The sequence below is a fragment of the Oryctolagus cuniculus genome, chromosome 10 (assembly GCF_964237555.1).
Source record: "Oryctolagus cuniculus chromosome 10, mOryCun1.1, whole genome shotgun sequence".
Classification (NCBI taxonomy): domain Eukaryota; kingdom Metazoa; phylum Chordata; class Mammalia; order Lagomorpha; family Leporidae; genus Oryctolagus; species Oryctolagus cuniculus.
The window spans coordinates 8,400,372-8,416,914 of record NC_091441.1 but is presented as its reverse complement, the minus strand read 5'-3'; the positions used below and the strand labels follow the sequence as shown (position 1 = coordinate 8,416,914).

Genomic DNA, 16,543 nt, shown 5'->3' with positions numbered 1-16,543 from the left:
TAAAAAAATAATGTTTTCCCCGTAGAGTTAGAAACGTGCCAGGGGATTCCAATTCAGTCCCATCAAGGTGACATGCACCAATACCATCTCACTAGTCCAAGTATCATTTTCACTTCATAATTGATTATAATGATAGGATTAAGAGTCAAAGGGATCACATAAACAAGACTAGTGTCTGCTAATACTAACTGATAGAATTAAAAAGGAGAGAACGATCCAACGTGGGAAGTGGGATACACAGCAGACCCATAGAATGGCAGATGTCCTAAACAGCACTCTGGCCTCAGAATCAGCCCTTAAGGCATTCAGATCTGGCTAAAATGCCCATGAGAGTATTTCAGGCATGGAAAGACAAGACACTCTGGCAAAAAAAAAAAAAAAAAAAAAAAAAAAAAACACCTAAATGCAAGATCTCTGTGAGTGAGATCCCAGCGGAAAGAACAGGCCATCAAAGAAGGAAGTACCTTTCTCTGAAGGGAGGAGAGAACTTCCACTTTGACTATGGCCTTGTCTAAATAAGATCAGAGTCAGCGAACTCAAAAGGCTTCCATAGCCTTGGCAACTCATGACAAGAGCCTAGGGGGATTACTGACACCATAAACAAGAGTGTCAATTTGTTAAGTCAACAACAGGAGTCACTGTGCATTTACTCCTCATGTAGGTTCTCTGTCCTTAATGTGTTGTACTATGTAAATTAGCGATATAACTAGTACTCAAACAGTACTTTATACTTTGTTTCTGTGTGGGTGCAAACTGTTGAAATCTTTACTTAATATATGCTAAATTGATCTTCTGTATATAAAGATAATTGAAAATGAATCTTGATGTGAATGGAAGGGGAGAGGGGAAGGTTGCGGGTGGGAGGGAAGTTATGGGGGGGGGGGAAACCACTGTAATCCAAAAGCTGTACTTTGGAAGTTTATATTTATTAAATAAAAGTTAAAAAAAAAATAATGTTTTCCTTGGGGTGGGTGTTGTGGCACAATGGTTAGACACCCACATCTTATATCGGAGTGTCTACTCCAAGTCCCAGCTCTACTTTGATGTAACTTCCTGCTAATGTACACCCCAGGAAGCAGCAAATGATGGCTTAAACATATGGGTCCCTGCCACCCACATGGGAGACCTGTGTGGAGTTCTAGACACCTGATTTGCTCCTGACCCAGCCCTACTGTTAGAAGCATTTGGGAACTAAACCAGCAAATGGAAGATTTCATTCTCTGTGCTCTGCCTTTCAAATAATTTTTTTAAAGATTTATTTTATTTATTTTAAAGAGTTACAGAGAGAGGTAGAGACAGAGAGAAAGGTCTTCCATCTGCTGGTTCACTCCCCAGATGACCACAACACTGGAGCTGTGCCAATCCAAAGCCAGGAGCCAGTAGCTTCTTCTGGGTCTCCCCTGTGGGTACAGGGGCCCAAGGGCTTGGGCCATCTTCTACTGCTTTCCCAGGCCATAGCAGAGAGCTGGATCGGAAGTGGAACAGCTAGGACTAGAACCAGCACCCGTATGGGATGCCAGCGCTTCAGGCCACGGCTTTAACCCGCTGTACCACAGTGCCAGCTCCTAAAATAAATTTTAAAAATTTATTTAAAAACATGTAAAGAAAATATTTTGCTGCCTTTTTTAAAAAAGATTTATTTATTTATTTGAAAAGCAGAGTTACAGAGGGGCAGTGGCAGAGAGAGAGAGAGAGAGATCTTCTATCCATTGGTTCACTCCCTAGATGGCCTTATCGGCCAGAGCAGGGCTGATCCGAATCCAGGATCTAGGAGCTTCTTTAGTCTTCCATGTGGGTGCAAGGGCCCAAGGACTTGGACCATCTTCCACTGCCTCCTCAGGTGCATCAGCAGGGAGCTGGATCAGAAGTGGAGCATATATGGGATGCTGCCATTGCAGGCAGTGGCTTTACCTGCTTTACCACAGCACTAGCCCCAAGAATAGATTTTAAGTGTTAAAAACTGAAAAATGTTTACTTAACTTTTTAGAATGCTTTGCTTATACCTAATTTGACAGAAAATTTTTCTAGCTGTTTTCATTTATTTAGTGCTTAAAAGTCAGTGGGGCTGGCATTATGGCACAGTGGGGAAAGCTGCTGCCTATGATGCTGGCATCCCATATGGGTGCCATCTGTGTCTTGGCTGCTCCACTTCCAATCCAGCTCCCTGCTAATGGCCTAGCAAAAGCAGCAGAAGATGGTCCAAATACTTAGGCCCCTGCAACCCACATGGGAGACCATGAAAATGTTCCTGGCTCCTGGCTTCAGCCTGGCCCATTGCAGCCATCTGTTGAGTAAACCAGCAAGTGGAAGATCTGTCTTTCTCTCTCCTTCCCTCTCTGCAGCTCTTACTTTTAAATAAATAATTTTTTTAAAAAAGGCAGTTCTTCTTTTGTAGCAATAATTTTTTTAACTTTTATTTAATAAATATAAATTTACAAAGCTTATGGATTACAATGGCTTCCCCACCCCCCATAACCTCCCTCCCACCCGCAACCTTCCCCTCTCCTGTACCCTCTCCCCTTCCATTCACATCAAGATTCATTTTCAGTTGTCTTTATATACAGAAGATCAATTCAGCATATATTAAGTAAAGATTTCAATAGTTTGTACCCACACAGAAACACAAAGTGTAAAATACTGTTTGAGTACTAGTTATAGCATTAAATCATGATGTACAGCACATTAAGGACAGAGATCCTACATGAGGAGTAAGTGCAACAACTCCTGTTGTTGACTTAACAAATTGACACTCTTGTTTATGGTGTCAGTAATCCCCCTAGGCTCTTGTCATGAGTTGCCAAGGCTATGGAAGCCTTTTGAGTTCGCTGACTCTGATCTTATTTAGACAAGGCCATAGTCAAAGTGGAAGTTCTCTCCTCCCTTCAGAGAAAGGTACTTCCTTCTTTGATGGCCTGTTCTTTCCGCTGGGATCTCACTCACAGAGATCTTGCATTTAGCTTTTTTTGTTTGTTTGTTTGTTTTTTTTTGCCAGAGTGTCTTGTCTTTCCATGCCTGAAATACTCTCATGGGCATTTTAGCCAGATCTGAATGCCTTAAGGGCTGATTCTGAGGCCAGAGTGCTGTTTAGGACATCTGCCATTCTATGAGTCTTGTAGCAGTAATTTTTAAAAATTTTTTTATTTGTTTATTTGAAAGAGTTACAGAGGGCCGGCGCCATGGCTCACTAGGCTAATCTTCCACCTGCGGCACTGGCACTTCAGGTTCTAGTCCCGTTTGGGGCGTGGGTTCTGTCCCGGTTGCCCCTCTTCCAGTCCAGCCTCTCTGCCGTGGCCCGGGAATGCAGTGGAGGATGGCCCAAGTGCTTGGGTCCTGCACCCGCGTGAGGGACCAAGAGGAAGCACCTGGCTCCTGGCTTCGCATTGGCCCAGCGCCCCGGCCATAGTGGCCATTTGGGGGCTGAACCAATGGAAGGAAGACCTTTCTCTCTCTCTCTCTCTCTCTCTCTCTCTCTCTCTCTCACTATCTAACTCTGCCAGTGAAAAAACAAAAACAAAACAAAAAAAAGAGTCACAGAGAGACAGAGATCTTCCATCGGCTTGTTCACTCTCCAGTTGGCTGCAATGGCCGAAGCTGTACCAATCCGAAGCCAGGAGCTTCTTCCTGTCTCTCACATGGATGCAGAGGCCCAAGGACCCGGACCATCTTCTGCTACTTTCCCAGGCTATAGCAGAGAGCTGGATTAGAAGTGGAGCAGCCAGGACTTGAACCAGCGCCCATATGGGATGCTGGCACTGCAGGCAGTGGCTTTACCCACTACACCACAGCACTGGCTCCTGTAGCACTAATTTTTAAAATGCATACTTTTTATTTATATGGTTAAATCATGTAATTAATTTAAATTCAAAGTTTGAATCTAAGCATTAGCCATGCCCAAGAAATACTTTAGGTACCAGGGGTGTAACAGTAGCTGATACTGCCAGAGTTCCTGATCTGAAGTGGAATACAATACAGTTAAGCTGGAATAAGATGACCACAGTCACAGGGAAGAAGCGGAGAGTTGGAAAGTTGATCAATGGAAAGTTTACCATGTTTTGAAGTTTTCTGAGACATTATTCTAGTATGTTATTTTTATATAACATGGAATTTTCTTTTTTTGGGGGGGAGGTTTTATTTATTTGAAGGCAGAGAGGGAGAGAGGTCTTCCATCGGCTGGTTTATTCCCCAGATGTCTGCAATGGCTGGAGCTGGGCCCATCCGAAGCCAGGAGCCTGGAGCTTCTTCCAGGTCTCCCATGTGAGTGCAGGGGCCCAAGGACTTGGGCCATCCTCTGCTGCTTTCCCAGGCTATAACGGAGAGCTGGATCAGAAGAGGAGCGCAGCCAGGACTAGAACTGGCGCCCGTATGGGAAGGTGGCACTGCAGGTGACAGCTTTACCCACCAAGCCACCGTGCAGGCCCCCATGATGGGGTTTCCTAAGCCACATCTGAAGATCTTTTTCTTCTAATAGCTGAGTTTAACCCAGCTGTGTCTCTTGGAACCTATATTCCAGTTATGTTTGCTGTTGCCATCAATTTCCTTTTTATTATACGGCATGTTTTCTTCCTCCTTTTACTACTCCCTTTCTAGATAGACTTTAGTATTCTTTGTTTTTTAACCAAGGAAATGGCAAATAGTGTACTCACAGATTGAGAAACACTGGGGCAGAATCTAAGAAACTGAAATGGAATAATAGCACAAACTGGTAAATGCTTAGTGTTAATGCACCCTTTGGTGCAGAGATGTTTACAGTAATATTAACTTGTCATCTTGCTAACTTTCTGTGGGATGCTTTGTTTTACATTAAAAGCCTTTTTCTTTGTTATTTTATACTTTTTGTTTTGCATTTTTTAAACAAATTCCTTTTTGTGCTTTTAAGATTTATTTATTTATTTGAAAGTCAGAGTTACACAGAGAGAGGAAGAGACAGAGAGAGAGAGAGAGAAAACCATCCACTGGTTCACTCCCCAAATGGCTGCAATAGCTGAGGCTAGGCCAGGCCAAAGCCAGGAGTCAGGAGTTTCTTCGAACTCCTATGTGGGTGTGAAGCCCAAGCCTTTGGGCCATCTTCAACTGTTTTCTCAAGCACATTAGCAGGGAGAACTGGAAGTGGAGAAGCTGAGTCTCAAACCAGCGCCCATATGGGATGCTAGCATCACAAGTGGGGACTTTATCCACTGTCCCACAACACTGGTCCCCAAGAATTCTTTTTATTTTATGCTGCCTTCAAATTGTGGTCTGTGGTGCCTTTTAATAATAATGCTATAAAGCATTATCTGCCAGGGGCTGGCGCTGTGATGTAGCAGGTAGGGCTGCCGCCTGCAGTACTGGCATCCCATGTGGGCGCTGGTTTGAGTCCTGGCTGCTCCACTTTTGATCCAGTTCTCTGCCGTGGCCTGGGAAAGCAGTGGAGGATTGTCCAGGTCCTTGGGCCCCTGCACCTGCATGGGAGACCTGGAGGAGGTTCCTGGCTTCTGGCTTTGGATCGGCACAGCTGTGGCTGTTGTGGCCGATTGGGGAGTGAGCCCGCCGGTGGAAGACCTCTCTCTTTCTGCCTCTCCTCTTTCTGTAACTCTGACTTTCAGATAAATAAATAAATCTTAAAAAAAATAAAACATTATTTGCCAATTTCACTGTATTAACATTTTTATTGATAGCACAAAGCAATGGTGGGTATATTCCTGATGCAAAGCTGTAACAGTGGTAAACTCTAATACTGTGTTTTCTACTGGTGGGTACTTTAGTACAAAAGAACATTCCAGTTACATTAAAGCGTGCTGCCGATGAAGCTGTAATGACAGTTTTAGTTCTTGCCCTAAGTATACATCTTTGTAAAATCTTCATCATGAAATGGGTGTTTTTAGAAAGCACACACTGAAGAAGGAAGGGTACCTGGGAGGATGCCCTTGTTGCTGTGGCTTGAGATGCACCTTTTCTCCCGAACCCACTTCTACCCAGGACAGTTGACAGACACATTATGGCTATTGAACATAGGTGTAGTAGTAGTAGGAATTTTCCTGTGAATGATTTTCCTATGAATGATGATAATGAGCTTGTCACTTTAGTGAAAACAACTGGTCACATTGGTTTTGCTAATGATAAAATTCTAGCTTTCAAGAAATGCTATAGTTGTGGAAAACTTGTATCTACCACTGTTGTATTTACTGCTTCCCAGTGTTAAAGGACTTTTCTCAATGAAATCAGTTGGGGATATTCACAGACTAATGTTGTGTAATGTAGTAAAAATAGAGGCTGTTACCAAAAACAGGCATACATAACAGATTCATTCAAAACGTAGGATTGGAGTGTTAGAGAACAATAACATTTCTCAGTGTAGTGTCAGATTTTACAGTGCACTCTCACTTTTTGAGAAACTCAAGGAGATGGGCGTTTGGCCCAGCAGTTAAGATGCTGCTTAGGATGCCCACATCTCACCCGGAGTTCCTGTATTTCAGACCCAGCTCTCCCGTGTGGCAGCAGGTTCTTGAATCCCTGCCCCCAGATGGGAAGCCTGGAGTGAATTTCTGGCTTCTGGCGTTAGCCTGGCCTGGCTCCACTTCTGTGGGCATTTTCAGGGAGCACATTAGCAGGAAGCTGGATTCAGGAATGGAGCTGGAACTTGAACCCAGGCCCTTCGGTAAGTGAAGTGGGTGTTCCAAATGACATGTTAACTGCTGCACCAAACACCTTCCCCATTGTCATTTTACAGTGCATTAAATGAAATATTTAAACATTTCAACTTCAGTGACTGGTAGGGTAGATTTCACTGGCTGTAACACACCTAAACAAAGCTTTTTGCAGTCTTCAGTATTGTTTAAGATAGCAAAGTGTGTTGAGATCAGAAAGTATGAGAACTGCTCGTTGAAGTGGTAGAACCACAAGCAGGGCAGTTTCAGAGAAAGAATGTGCTGTACAGAGTGGCCACGCTCATAGATGGGCTCTACATTTCCTAGTAGCAATGGTTTCCGTCCCTTGGAAATCCAGTAACATGAGGCTGACAGTCGAGCTGTTTTGTTCATTGAAGGTTAAATAGTTGCATGATGTCATGTTTTTAATTTTTTCATTAGATGGTATCATGAATGACAGGCGAAACTACCTCAAATCATTCCTTAGAAGAGAGGTGAACTTATTTGAAGATGCTATCTTCTCCCTCATCTGGATAAAGTGCTCTTTACTTTAAATGTCTGAAACTTTTTCCCTTAAACCTTTAAACACATTTTCAAGTGTGTGTCTAAGCCTAAAATTTTACAATTAGAAAAGCAGTAAATCTGATTCGGAACATTTACTTAGGCATGAGACAGATGGTAATTCTATAAAAAGATGGCATGTATTTTTGGAAGTGCAAACAGAAAAACAGATACTCTTAAAAATTCCAGGGTAATCTTTGCCTAGAAAATGTTGGGGAGAGATAAAATACCATATGGTCTAATAGACGTTTTATAGTTTGTAATATCTAGGATTGCATTTTGTTTCTTTAATATTAGTTCTGAGCTGTACATGGATTGATAGTTGAAAAAATAATACTTTTGAAGTAGACAATTGCCAGGTACTTTTACTGGGATTGCCAGTTTTTGTTTTGCAGGAAGCAAAACTATTTGAACCCCAAATTTGGTGGAGTTGATTGAGTTCTCGCCAGCTCAGAGTCAGTGACTGATTCTGCTCTCAGCGCATTGTATACATCTTTTGACTTGGGTGGAAGACATGGTGCTTAGACAGTGAGTTCATCTGTTTAGCAACTTAGTGTTTAAAGTAACTGGTACTCCAAATAAAAGTATTTTTTTTTTTTACAATTTCAATACTATAGTAACGGTAAGACTTTTGAAAATCATTTTTCTTTGACTCCTGTCTTGTATTACCATGGTATTACCAATGGGTTTGTCTTGCAGCTTATCCATTTATGTATCTGTCTCTCTCACTGGATTGAGACCCTATGTAATTTATGAATCCATATATTCCCACCCAGTGCTGAGCATGTTGCAAACCCCTAGTAAGTCCACACTGACTATGACCAAAGCTAGAGCTGTGATTTTCTGCCAAGACATGGAGCGGCACTAACCTGTTGGGGAAGTAGAATTTTTCCCAAGTTGATGGTCTTGGTGTGGCAGGATATGACCATAGAGGAATGAAACATTATTCGTAGTTTAGTCAAAATGTTTTTGTAAGGCAGTATTGCTATGATCAGCTAATGGGACTTGTAGGACCACATTTTTGTTCTATGACATAATGCAGAAAGACTATAGAATTGAAATCCTACCATTGCAACATGAGATAGTGTACTACAAAAGTTTAGAAAGTTTGTTTCTGGGTACAGAAGTAAAAATTTGATACGGAATATTGTAAAAAGAAGAAGAATGAAAAGCAGTGATTTTAGAAATACTCTTCCTAATCATAATCTTCATCTCCTTGCACATAGATCTGAGTTTAAAAAAGGAAGTTTTGTGCATGTCCTCTACACACGGATGGCTTTCAGCCTGCACACGCTGTGCTTCTAACCTCTGTGGCACTGGGAGGTGACTCAGAGGAGCCGTGTTCTCAAAGAACTCTCAAGCATAGAGGGATGTTTAAAGATGTTTAAGAGTGTTGAAGTGGCCTGGTTGGTGATGAATCAAGGGACTGTTACTCTGCCAGGTCTACGCAGAACTTCATTGTTGAGTGCTTTGCTGGGACACAGACGGGTGCACGTCAGAGGAGGGAAGCCATGAGAACTGATGATCAAGATAACTGTGCATTGGTAGAGTGGGAAGACATGAACCCTGGCCAGCTCATTAGGGATGGAACAAAAAAGCAAGGTGCAGAAAGGAAGGAAGGTCAGTGGAAGGCTCATTCTTCGCTTATTACCAAATCCTTGCCAGCTGCCCATTCTGTAGTAGGCACTCTGCTAGCTGAAATAGAAATCCCCGTTTTGTCAGAGTCGACTCTTGTTCACAGGTTGAAGGATTAACATAGAGTAAAATAAAACTTGTGAAAATATTTTAATGTGACTCTTTGTTTCTTTTCTTTTCTTTTTTTTTTTAGAAAATGGCTTCACAGTTTAAATGAAGCTGGAAAAATGCATCGATGCAGCATTGCAGCCTCTCCAAATGTTTGGGAATAATATTCCAGAGAGAAATTGATCCCCTTGGATTAGATAACTCGTCATAATGAAGAAAATTAGTCTCAAAACCTTTCGGAAGTCTTTCAACTTGAATAAAAGTAAAGAAGAATCTGAGTTCATGGTAGTACAACAGCCGTCCCTAGCCGGTGACTTTGGAAAAGATGATTCCTTGTTTGGTAGCTGCTATGGTAAAGAGATGGCCAGCTGTGATATCAACAGTGAAGACGAAAAAGGTGGGAAAAGCAGATCGAAAAGTGAAAGCCTGATGGGCACATTAAAAAGACGTCTTTCTGCCAAGCAGAAGCCCAAAGGCAAGGGCAGCACGCCCACAGGGGGCTCTGCCGACGAGGACACCTTCTCCTCCTCCTCCGCACCCATCGTCTTCAAGGACGTGAGAGCTCAGAGGCCCATCAGGTCCACTTCCCTCCGCAGTCACCACTACAGCCCCACGCCTTGGCCTCTTCGGCCTACAAACTCTGAGGAGACATGCATCAAAATGGAGGTGAGAGTCAAAGCGCTGGTCCACTCTTCCAGCCCAAGTCCGGCGCTGAATGGTGTTCGAAAGGATTTTCAGGACCTTCAGTCTGAAACCGTGTGCCAGGAGCAGAGTAACTCGCTGAAGGGTTCGGACTCTCCGAACGGGGACTTGCATCTTCACCTGGATGAACATGTGCCTGTAGTTATTGGACTTATGCCTCAGGACTACATTCAGTACACCGTGCCTTTAGACGAGGGGATGTATCCTCTGGAAGGATCACGCAGCTATTGCCTGGACAGTTCTTCCCCCATGGAAGTCTCTGCAGTTCCTCCTCCTGGGGGAGGGAGCTCTTTTCCTGAAGACGAAAATCAGGTAGACCAGGATCTGGTGGTTGCCCCGGAGATCTTTGTGGATCAGTCTGTGAGTGGCTTGTTGATCAGCACCACAGGAGTCATGTTGCAGAGCCCAAGAGCAGGTCATGATGATGTCCCTCCACTCTCACCATTGCTACCTCCAATGCAGAATAATCAAATCCAAAGGAGCTTCAGTGGACTCGCTGGCACAGATGCCCATGTGGCCGAGAGCGTGCGCTGTCATTTGAATTTTGATCCCAACTCCGCTCCTGGAGTTGCAAGAGTTTATGACTCAGTCCAGAGTAGTGGTCCCATGGTTGTGACAAGCCTTACAGAGGAACTGAAAAAACTTGCAAAACAAGGATGGTACTGGGGGCCAATCACCCGCTGGGAGGCCGAGGGGAAGCTAGCAAATGTGCCCGATGGTTCTTTTCTTGTTCGGGATAGTTCTGATGACCGTTATCTTTTAAGCTTGAGCTTTCGCTCCCATGGTAAAACACTTCACACTAGAATTGAGCACTCAAATGGTAGGTTTAGCTTTTATGAACAACCAGATGTGGAAGGACATACGTCTATAGTTGATCTAATTGAGCATTCAATCAGGGACTCTGAAAATGGAGCTTTTTGTTATTCAAGGTCTCGGTTGCCTGGGTCTGCTACTTACCCTGTCAGACTGACAAATCCAGTGTCACGGTTCATGCAGGTGCGTTCTTTGCAGTACCTGTGTCGTTTTGTTATACGTCAGTATACCAGAATAGACTTAATTCAGAAACTGCCTTTGCCCAACAAAATGAAGGATTATTTGCAGGAGAAGCACTACTGAGAGAATGAGAACCCTGCATCTTGCACTTTGGGAGTAAGAAAAAGAGATTGAAATACAGTTTACAAACCCATTGCCATCAGAATCTTTTGCTGCCATAACTGTTTTTTTTTTTTTTTTTAATTTTTTGTATGTATAACAGTCATCAGTTTGTTTAGGGGTGGGGAAGTGTTTGCAAGGTGTCCTGAATTTATTTTGGTTCTTTAAAAAGGGAAGTCTTGAGGTTGTAGAAGTATGAATTCTCTTTCATCAGTGTGCAGAATGATCACAATGTGAATTATAAGATCCTCTTTAACGACCCCCTCCCCAGTCCTTTGCTGCTATCCACTGTGATTTTTATGCATTAAAAGCACATTTCATGTGTATTCAGCCCTAAGTAAAGTAGAATGAAACTTATAGAATGAAAATTGCTGTCTTTTTAAGTGACCCATCTTCAAAAGATAGTACTAAGTAAACATACCTGTGTGATGAAACACAGAATTTACATATACACTGAAGACGATTTTTAAATCTCATACTTTGAAAGGATTTATTTGGAATTATGAGTTGACATAATCTTGGTAATGGAATGCAGATCTGCAACATATCTTTTATAACACTTTTCTAAATTATTTTAAGGTTGTGCTAATTTTTTCGGTTGTGAAAAGTTGAATTTTTCTGTTGCCTTCTTTCCCATCTTGTAATTTGTCTGTTTTAATAAATGGCCTTACATTAAAAAATTGTTAAGAAATGTATACCACCAGTTTAGAAATTGTTGCCTTTTCTATCATTAAACTCGGGTACAGATTGGCATCAGTTATAAAGACCTATGGATCTAGAACCATATTAAAGAAATATTAATGATCGTAGTTTCCTGTGATAGCTCTCTGGTGTTACATATACTTTCCTTTGGTAAGATGTTTTACCTATGACTTCTTCAGCTTAGCCGCCACTTTCTTGGGTGAACTTGATTGTAAACTAATTTTTATAAATGGACTGAATTCCCATTCAACATTAAAGCTTATTCTATAAAGTTTTAAATTGATTTGGATGGAAAGAAAACCGTGTTTTAAAGTTGAATTTATATTTTTATTTTATATAGTCATTATTCAAATGTACTAGGTTTGACTACTCCTTCCCCCACTAAAAGCAACCCTCAATGACTTTAGTTGAAAAATTGTGGAAATCGTGGAGTGTCATGTGAGAAAACTATTAAAACCATATCAGATATGCCTACCATATATCCTGCTATTTAAATTAGATTTCTTGTTTCTTTTTTAATTTAGCTAAATAATTTGGCCTCAGTAGTTATTTTATCTCTTTGAGTAATATGTTGGGGGAAATGGGGATGTTATACCCAATAATTTTTAGTTGTTTTGAAATGCAGAATGTTTATTCTTTTCACAGTTCTGCAACATAGTAATTTTAGAATTGCCCCTTCCAGGAAATGTTCCTAGCTACAGAGCTTTAAAGGAAGATATTTCTGTCTCAGATGTGAGATACGTAATTTGAGATGTTTCTTCCTTTTTCCTACTTCCTACTCCTTTAAACACAAGGGTAAGGGTCTTGGATCAAACTTACTAGGTGTCATTTGAACATATGTGTATCCTCAGTTGTTACTCTGTTTGTGTTTTAGAGTTAGAACTGAGATAATACCAAGAAAAGGCACATTGCCATAATATGGTGTTATGGTATTTTGACTAAAAAGGGGAAAAGGTACTTACTTTTGGTGGAATGTTGATTGTACCTTGTTACAATGACTCCTTTCATTTTCTGATGTTTTCACTTACCATGGGATATGGAGTATACTGTAATAATATAATTTAAGTGTTCACTATAAGCTATTTGGATTAAAACTATCAAACTAATGGAAGACATTTAAACTATTTTTTTGCAAAACTATTTATTTTTAAACAACTTAAAAAATATATCTAGGGTGAGTTAAAAGTCCCTGTGCATCTATATTAGATGGCGGGTATTGTTGCAGAGTCACTGTGTATGAATAATAAATGTTGAGCTGGCTTCTCCGTGTCTGCAGAAGCGTGTCCATGTCCTTCCGTGAGATCCCGGTGCACAGACGTCTTTGGACTGCCCTAACCCTGTCTCATGTGGACAGAGCCTATTCCCTTCATTTTCTCATGGTGCCATGTGTTTAAGATCTACCCATCTAGTCTCAAGATTATTCTGATTTTCATCTCAATGTTTTCAATATTGTATTTTGCCTTTTTTGAAGGGCAAGTCTTGATACCATTGTAATTCCAAAAGCCAATTTTTGATGTGCTTTTCTGCGTTTGTAAAATATTTGAAGTCATATGGCTTTTTCTGTTCCAATTTGAAATTGTGAGGTTCTGTTAGTACTTGGATAAAAATCAGAATATTTGCCAAGATGTGAAACAGAAAGGTATATTGCATTAGTTTTTTTTTTTTTTTTAATGTAGAGAGAGATCCATTTGGCATAGGTAGCATAACATGATATAAAAGATTGTTGTATGTGATACTAGAACAGTCTGGCTAAGAGTGGAAGCAGAAGAAAGAGCGATAAATCTTCATCCTGTAGCTTGGATAAATTTTTGGACTCAGTTGAAAGGTAACTTAGGTCGAATAGACACAATCTGAGTGATTTCCAAATTGTGCTTCTAAAAATCTGAGCTCAAGGCGAGAAAAACACAACAAAGGAGTTGAATCTATTTGTTATAATGAATGAGTCAGCTTTTTTTTTTTTAATCAGCTATTTCGTCACAAAACATGATAGAGGCCTGGAGCTTATTTTCAGGCTTTTACACTATTATGTATTTTTATAAATAATAAGAAAGCTGTAGAAAGTACTTGAAAAATAATTTGCTCTTGCTCTTTCTGTCTAGCGAAAACTGGTCTCTTTCTACTTGGTGCAATAATCTGAAGATGTGGAAGGTCAAAAACATTATATCACAGGAAATGATCAAAGAACTAAAAATAGTTTTTAAGGAAACCAGCTACACAGGGCAACCATCTTGCTGTTGAAGAAAATCATGTGCCAAAAGCCTAAATCATTGGCAATAGGAAATTAAACAAGAATATTTTATGATTTCTGAGCCAGTGTTATTGAAACAGGATAAAAATCACTAAAATTTTAAATAGGTTTATGCAATGTCTCTGCTAGCACTACAAGTCTAAATATCTTTCTAACAGTGCTTTCAGAAATTCCAGTTTTAATTACTGTACATTTCACATTGTATATGAGATTGCTTTATGAATGATTCAAAAATAATATATTTTCATTTAAATCTTCATTGATTTTCATCAAATGTGAAGTCTTAATTTGAAAATGAAATCACACTGCCAGCATAGACAGTTTTGCTGAAATCACTAATAAGGAACAATAGCCAGTTCCGTAAGTAATTCTAAAATTCTAAAATTGTTGGTACGCTAGTAATTACACATTTGGTTTCTTTTTAATACTTTTTTAATCCTGCAAGGAGGTTTTTATAAATACCCTTTTTATTAATCGTAACATGGCCAAATGCATAGATGCTGTTTCTGAGAAGTGATTGAGACATCCAGAGATGATGACTAAAAATTTCTGCAGAATTTTATAAGTACACGTGTTGGGTTACAGATATTTCCTAGTCATTGGAGTGCCATGAAATTATACTTGCAATCCAGATTGCTGTAGTTTACACTTTTTCTGTATGTTTCAAATCAGGTGTGTACCATTTGTACTGAACACCACAGAATGAATTATCCAAAGTCCATTGATTTTAATACGTGTTTTGGTTTGTAAACAAATTATAGTAATTTCTTGCACATTTTTGGAAATTAATTGTATAAGAATTTATGTATCTACTTCTAGATACAGTGTGTAAATAAAAATTTCGTTCGCAAGATCTTCTTGTAGTCTATTTAATGTCCTGATGCAGTGTCTGATTTTACTTAGTGTGTGGTTGGCCAGATAAGCTTCAGGATGTCCCCAGGAACTGGGCAGAACTGGAGGGTTGGAGCCAGTAACTTTCAGTAAAAAAGGATAAGTGAATTCATTCACTAATGGAAGAAAGCAAACCGACTGGAAGCCAACCAGTTGTGCTAATGTAAAGAAACTTTTGACACAGGGCTGGAAGTAGGGGGATTATCTACTAAATAAATGAATGAATGAAGGATGATATGGTAGAGAAACCCCACTAAAAGAAAGGTAAGCCAAGGGATGAGATGTTTGGATTGTGACTTGTTTTTAAAAAGTGTCCTCAAGATGATTAAAGCACATCTGTGTAGAGGTTTTTTAGAAACCCTTTCATAAATGAGAAGAATTTCTAGTTACAGCCACTGAATTTTAATTGCTCTAAGTTCTTAAATTATCACATTGGGTTAAGCAATTGTTTTAGAATTTTATTCTATTTTTCCAACATCCTTTTTTCCTTTCATGGCTGACTCGGTGCTGCTGCTGTCCCAGGTGAATTAGGGAGCTGAATTGGAAGCAGAGCAGTTGGGACACGAACCCCGGGCCCATATGGGATGCCATTCACTTTGATTTGTAACTTAAATTTCTAGTTTTAGGAGTTAACCTAGCCAGAACTGTCATGTAAAAGAAGTTTGGGGGCTGGTGTTTGGCCAAGCTGATTGGGATGCTGCATCCCCTGTCAGAGTAGCGGGTTGAGTCCCTGCTCTGCTTTTGCTGATGCACACCCTGGGAGGCAGCAGGTAATGAGTAAGTAGTTGGCTCCCTGTGAGAGCTGCGTGGAGTTCCCTGCTGCCAGCATTTGTGAAGTGAGCCAGTGGCTGGGAGATTGATCTCACTGTATCTGTCTCCCCCTCACATACAAATCTTTAAGGAACAAAGGTATTTGATTCTTTCTCTTGTAGCATGACTCGCCTTGCTGTGAGGTGTAGAGAGATTCTGGTACTTGTTGCTTTATGCCCTACCCCTCCCCTCTGGAACTTTCCCAGGGTGCTTTTCCCAGACCTTCCCAGCTCCACAGGGTCTGTCTCTTTTTATGGAGAGAGCAGGTTTGCTGTAGTGGGAGTATTGGTTTATGCCGTGTAAACAATTTAGTCTTAGAAATTCAGTTGTGAACCCCACTTAACAACCGTTGGATTTAAGGGGCTGTGTACTTTCTGCATGTTAGGATTTGGTTATGGGAGAAGACGAATCCAAGGATCTCTGGGAATGATGTTGGCAACCCATAGTGAGCCAGATTCCCAGGACTACTCTGCACCAAGCTGTGTTTTCCCCTGCTCTGTGCCAGGCTGACCACTTGAAGGTTCATAGGAAAGTCCTTCTAAAAGAGTCTCCCCTGGATTGTAAAAGCCAGGGAGAAGCAGTGTACAGCAGGGATTGTTGTAATAGGGTTTATGAATAGGGCCGGCTGCCTTGCCTAGAGGAATTTTGAGCTAGAAAGTCCTATCTCTCGTAACTTTTGCTTGCAAATAAGGTAAATCTTAAATAGAAAACGGCTTTTTGATCTTGAACTATGGATTTCCTCACATGAGAAAGTGTAAATCTGTTTTAAGGAGGCTTTTTTCTCATCTCCACCTTGGTCTAGCAGGGAGCCATCTGCAGCTCTGGCATTCCATAAGGGCACCAGTTTGACACCAGGCTGCTCTAGTTCCGATCCAGCTCCCTGCTAATGAGCCTGGGAAAGCAACAGCAAATGGCCCACATACTTTTTTTCCCTGCACCCAGGTTGCTGTAGGTGACATCTTAACCCCCTACGCCATTACACCTGCCCTCAATGTAACTTTTTCAAAAAATGTAGTCTAGCTTAGCTTGAGGTAAACATTTATGGAAATCAGGCTGGTAGCATAGCTGATGGGTTTTGTCTGCTGTTTTTCCTTTATGGCCTTGTAAAAAA

At 40.9% G+C, this 16,543-nt stretch overlaps 1 protein-coding gene across 6 annotated transcripts in view; it reads left to right on the top strand.

Moving 5' to 3' along the window:
* SOCS6 (suppressor of cytokine signaling 6) overlaps positions 1 to 14,584 on the top strand; it is a 48,017-nt gene extending 33,433 nt beyond the window's left edge. For 5 of the 6 annotated variants that reach the window (XM_051851112.2, XM_051851111.2, XM_051851115.2 and 2 more), the window contains one exon: positions 9,013 to 14,584. In XM_051851112.2, the coding sequence (XP_051707072.2) occupies positions 9,138 to 10,745 (1,608 nt within the window). In that variant the 5' untranslated portion in view covers positions 9,013 to 9,137 and the 3' untranslated portion in view covers positions 10,746 to 14,584. Of the gene's footprint in view, positions 1 to 2,716; positions 8,805 to 9,012 lie in introns of those variants that run through there. The other variant, XM_051851118.2, reaches the window with a different exon arrangement.
* The last annotated feature ends 1,959 nt before the right edge of the window (positions 14,585 to 16,543 follow it).